The sequence below is a fragment of the Cyprinodon tularosa genome, unplaced genomic scaffold (assembly GCF_016077235.1).
Source record: "Cyprinodon tularosa strain WSP-4 unplaced genomic scaffold, ASM1607723v1 ctg621, whole genome shotgun sequence".
Taxonomy (NCBI): domain Eukaryota; kingdom Metazoa; phylum Chordata; class Actinopteri; order Cyprinodontiformes; family Cyprinodontidae; genus Cyprinodon; species Cyprinodon tularosa.
Window position 1 is genome coordinate 440006 of NW_024039365.1, and position 6000 is coordinate 446005.

The 6000-nt window shown below is 39.5% G+C and overlaps 1 protein-coding gene across 1 annotated transcript in view; it reads right to left on the minus strand.

Annotated features, from left to right (window-relative positions):
- The window catches only part of syn2b (synapsin IIb), a 113871-nt gene extending 107871 nt beyond the window's left edge, over positions 1-6000 (minus strand). The window contains exon 1 of the mRNA XM_038307839.1: positions 5040-6000. Coding sequence (XP_038163767.1) covers positions 5040-5485 — 446 coding nt within the window. The 5' untranslated portion in view covers positions 5486-6000. The remainder of the gene's footprint in view (positions 1-5039) is intronic.

The window sequence follows — 6000 nt, forward strand, 5'->3', positions numbered from 1 at the left end:
AACAAAAGAAAATGAAAAAGTTGACATTTCATAACATTCTGATTGCCTCTAAGCCTCCCCACTAAGCAACAATGTTGGCAGTTCTTTCATTAGCTTTCTTTTCTCTATTTTATCTACTCTTTTCTCTTGTCTCTCTTCTCTTATGTCTTATTTATTTTCTTCAATTCTGATAAACAAATTAGGAGTCAGATAATAATTGGAGCTTTCTTCATATAATAACTTTAGCATTGCAGTGTCTGCATTATGTTTCTTTATAGATACATTTCACTCTTCTTGGCGGGGTGGGGGTCTGTGTGTGTGTGTGTCTTTTTTTGGCCCAAATACTTTGGCCTGCAAAAACTGAATTGCTGTTCAGCACAGCAATGTGTTTTTTATTGTACTTCCTTCAGAGGACAGTGTTTCAGAAATCAACACGTCAAATGTGTCCTTTAATGTCAAATTGATTAATGGTCAGATGCAATACTTTCAACAAGATCTTCTGTTTACTAAGTTCAGATTTTAAAAGCCGACCGCTCCTTCCTTTGTGGAAAATCAATAGGACTAAGCCAAACACTATACTGGCCCACAGGCCTCACGAAAGCTCAGTTATCATTCTCCAAAGAACACAACATTAATATTAATGCCTAGCTCTGAGAGTAAAATGAGATTTTAAAAAAACAAAAATTGAAAACGTCTGGAACAAAGCAGGTGAATGTAGTAATACTTTATTTTATTATTTATGCTATATACATCTTAAGTCACATTCTCCACTTTGTATGCTTATAGTTCTTGTCACTGATTTTATATTTCTTTGGGGATTTTAAACTTCTCCTGGAAATAAACTCTTCTATTTTCAAAAAGTTAAAGTTAAACACAAAACATGCCAATTTAAAACACAACACAGCATCATGAGCAAACAAATTGGGGCTGTTTCAAGTGATCTGATGTGATTCTGGGTAGGAAAAAACTTGAGGCCAACCTCAGCTTCAAGTTCAGTAACCTGATAGCAGTACACAAAAAAATGACTGTCAATGACTGTGCATTTCCATCCATCCATGCATCCATCCATCCATCCATCCATCCATCCATCCATCCATCCATCCATCCATCCATCTCCATCCATCCATCCATCCATCCATCCATCCATCCATCCATCCATCCATCCATCCATCCATCCATCCATCCATCCATCCATCCCCGTTTATCCATTAGGGTCATGGTGGGCTAATGCCAATCTTCAGCAGTCAACAGGCAAAAGGCAAGCCACACTCTGGGTATGTCCCTGGTCTATTACAGGGCCATTCCAAAAGCCTTGATACAAAATGTCCTTACCATTTGGAAGCCATTAATCTGGCATTAGTATTATGACCATATCTAAAGGAGGATTCTATACAGTCAGGGCTGATGCTACAGACGGAGGATTACATAAAGTAGAAACCCATGCATTTACACTCATGTGGGTTTGGACTCCAGTGTCATATACTTCCTGTACCGTTTAACGATTGCCCTATTAAAGGTGGCAGCCTACCAATCATAGCCTAATCACAGTTTGCAATGTAGGATTAAAATCCTCTGGACCTCCCAGTCCCATTCAGCCAATAAAAAACCAGAGGAGTTTCAGTAGAGTAGTATGTATTTTCAAATTTATTGCGCTGTCCTATTTTAAGATAATCCTCTGGGAATGATGGGAACAAACAGTGATTCAATTTAAAGAACAGTCTTATTGACTCAGCTATTCCTTTAAGTACATGACCCTGTTTATCTGTAGACAAGCTGCCAGTAGTATGCGGACGCATTCAGATTGTAAATAATTTGATTAAAATGTTATAAATCACAGTCTCTTGGTAGGATGCACCTGTGCTAGTGGGGTCAACACAGTTTTTTTCCAACTACAATTTCAAACAAGCCTTGCCATTTTTATATTGATAACCAAGACACATTTTCTAAGCTTTCAATATATTGGCTGGGTAAGCTTTTAAAATAAAGCATTAAAGTTTTAATTTAACTGTACACCTAAATAGTTTGAAGTAATGTTTCACATACTCAGGAGCTCTGGCCTTATGGCAAATGGTACCAAATTTTCAAAAGAGACCTGAAATCTTTAAAAAAACAAATGCAGCATCTATTATTTGCAGAAAGTATCATACATAGTCTATATGTGCATTGTTTAAATAAGCTTTAATAATCTACATCTTTGTGAGTGTATATAGAATATGTTTATTTAGTCAAACCTTTTTTTTATGTTACACTATTGTGACTATTACTACAAACACTATTGCTATTGTGACGCTACATTGTGTCATGACATTTCAGTAACTGTATTGTGTTATCATGACCTTTATAGTGTTATATTGCATCATGCTGCACCATGTTGCTCTCTCTTCGATAATACTGTATTTTTCCGCATCATATTACATTTCCCTGAAAGTGTTCAGGGGCTCCATGGTGCCTGTGTACTGCAGCCTTACTTTTGTTAGTAGGTTAATAGTACCCAGGATAGCTGTGGCTAAAATGTAGCTTGCCACCATTAGTGTTTGAATCTGTTTGTGAATGACTGAATGTGGCGTAAAGCACTTTGGATTACCCTGATTTGAAAAGGCGCTATGTAAGTACAGTACATTTACCATTTACTATATCAGACCATGTTTTGGTTAATTGCATAAAACAATCCTGCAGATTTTTATAACTGAAAATGTGTCCTTTAATAATGTATCATATCACTTTGTATTTAATTATATTGCAGGGTATAACATTGACCTTTATTGTATCATGAATTATCATATTTTATCAGGTATTCAGCATCATTTTATATCATGTCATATTTTGGGTTATTCTATGGAGTTGCATGGTATTCTGTCACATTATGTATTTTATTAACCTTTGAATGGCCTCTACTTGTATAGAGCTTTTTTAAGTCCAAGGACCCCAAAGCCTGCTACATTGCATTTAGTCATTAACACACTGACTGCGGCAGGGGACATTTTAGCCACAGCTGCCTTGGAGCAGACTGTCAGAAGCAAGGCTGGCATGCAATCGGAGCTACCAGGGTCTCTGACCACCGACAGAAGGAAATGTAGGAGAAGTGTTTTGCATAAGGACACAGAGATGGAGCAAGGGACTTGAAATGTCAACCCGTATACCTTCATAGACATTTCAATTCGAGCATTTTTTTCAATTTTAAACCACTGGGCTACAGATAATGTTTGAATTTGCTGCTTTAACATCTTCATATAAAACTCTCTTCAAGAAAGATTTTAACAGGGTTTAGGAGTCTGTGAGATTTTTTTTCTAATGTGCTTCCTGGATAACATTTATAAGGTCAGACACTGATGATGGGTATGATGGCCTGGCTCGTAGATTTTACTCTTATTTATCTGAACAGTGTTCTGTCACTATGAGTTCAGGCTATCATGCTGAGTATATGTCTATAAGTTCATTTAATCTCATGCATTGTATAGTGTAATATCATAGCATATGATATTATCATCAAATTGTATTGGTTTGTGTCATTCTAGTGTGATGTTTTTGTTTTAATATCTCTTAGAAATATTTAAAAAACAATCCACTGAACTTAGTTTCTAAGTTTAAAGACATTTCCCTTCCTGTCTAGGAAGATTTTCAATTCAAAATGTCAGAATTAGCATTGAGTTTGAGGCTTTATTATGTGGACCAAAACAATGCATTGTTTTGGCTTAGAAAACATGCAAATTGAACCGGAAGAACGGGTCCATCGTTAGGAATGGGGAGTCGTCGCCGACAGGTTTGTACAAAAGTTGTGTTTTTATTTCTAAAGCAGAATAATAGAAATGCCTTCAAAATTACTGACAAAATGTTTAGATATAAGCTCATCTTCAGAAGTTATTTTCCACTCCTTTTAAAGACTGAGGGAAGATATCATTAATGATACAATTCTACCAATATGAACACAAATAACAATATATGGTGAGCAACATTTCCATTATAGCTCATTTCATAACTTATTATAGATGTACATTTAGATTGTTTTTTTTGTATTCTCCTCATGCATCTTTAAAAAGGAGCAAGTTTTCAGTAATTGATTTAAATCATTATTTTTTCATTTGATGACATCAAAACTCACCTATTTGAATTTTGTACGGTAAAGCTGACAGATATTGTGGGATTTATATGAGGAGACAATAAATGCCCTACAGAGCATCTAATAAACAGAAAAGGTCATGAAGCCATCATTTTTTTCCACAGAACATTCGTAGAAGTCCAAGATACAGCTACAACCAGCTAACAACATTAAACATCCTTGCAATCCATCACCTACTACGGTAAAAAAGAGATTTACAGTAGGAACATTTGATTTTCAAGAGCAGAGTACAGTAGACAGTATTACAACATCATTGCACACCTAAAAGCTCCCTTTTGAGATGTAGAAGACAATGTTTTATTCAGAGCTACAAGCTTTCTGTCCAGCAGTGATGTGCACGTTGATAGCACATGGATAATATTTGCAGGTTTTGATGTCGAGAGATACTAACAGCCACTCTGAGCCATTTAAGACCAACCCTCTCAATCATGCATTAACATAAACACAAATAAAACATCATCAGTAACAAGTAAAATCACAAGAGCTGAGGCAGGTGAAAAAACAGGGAGGTGGGACATGTGAATGCAAACCACAGAGAAAATCTGTCTCCTCTGTTGAGATTAACAGATCTATTTTGGGAGCAGCATTGCTGGGAGAGGACATTTTATTGTGCAAACAGAAAGCAACAGAGTAAGATGAATTTTATTTGAATCTTTGTGTTGCTTCTTTAGTGGCTAACATACCCACGCCTTTGTTTTGATCTCACAGATGACTCCAACCATCAAGTCATTTTTATCTGTGTGCCAATCAGAATCAAGCCATACCACCCACACTTAATTAAATAAGCACATAAATTGTAAGCCTTCTGGCTGACTGTGAACAAAATATTTTGTATATTAAAACTAAGGAGCTTTCCAACCATGAAACACAGTCTGACCTTTGTTGCTTAGTACAGCTTCCCTTCAGGTGTTTAGACAACCTGTGGAAGTTTCCTTACACTCACCACTCATGCTGGGGCTCATCGATGACCAGCAGAATCTTGAACTTCTTAGAGAGGGACGGAGAGGGGGCTGACTGCTCCACAAAGCCAGCGGCGGAGGCGGCCGTCTGTTTGACCACATTGGTGATCGAGCTGAAAGAGCTGAAGAAGCCTGAGGAACCGCCAGAGGAAGAGGACGGCTGGGCCTGTTGGGGCTGCTGAGCCAGCTGGGATGGGCGGCGCTCCTGTGGCACGGGGGAGCTGGCAGGCGCTTGGGATGGTGCAGGAGCTTTGGTTGGGGAGTGGGCAGGGACAGAAGCTGTGGCAGGGGCTGCACCTTGCTGAGAAGGAGAAGAGGCAGTGGGGGGTGGAGGAGCAGGGGGGTCAGGCCTCTGAAGGTCTGACATGTAGCCATTGGGTAGGTTGGACATGAAGCTGCTGTCGGAGAGACGGCGCCGGAGGAAGTTCATGATTTCGCTGCTTGAAAGGTGGGTCTCTCAGTCGACTGTGGATGTCTATCTCCTGACTGGACGCCTCCTGATGTCCAAGCTGAATGGTGAAGGCAGAGTAGATCAGAGGTTAGATCAATGACAGAGAAAACAAATCAGTCCAAATGATCGAGGGATGCGTGACAGAGAGCTTTCTCTGTGTTTGATGGAGAAGCAGGAACTGAGGAGAGATGTGAGCGATGATGGGAAAAGTTCTGGTCCAGTCTTCACGCGACAGCTCCCACAGCAGCAGAAACAGCAGCGTGTGTGTGTGGTGTTTCTCCTCCTGAGCCTCACGCCTCCTGGAAATGCGTGTTGGTGACGTAGGAGAGTGTGTATCTGAGAGAGGGAGAGAGGTTTGGTGTCGCCCCCTTTAGAGAGATGTTGGTGTTCTCCCACCTCCTTCCTTACTTCCTGCCTCCTGAGCTGCTGCAGGCTGAATGCTTGGAAGAGATGCTGCCGTCTCTGTGTATCTCAGCCTCTCATTGGCTCCCTCT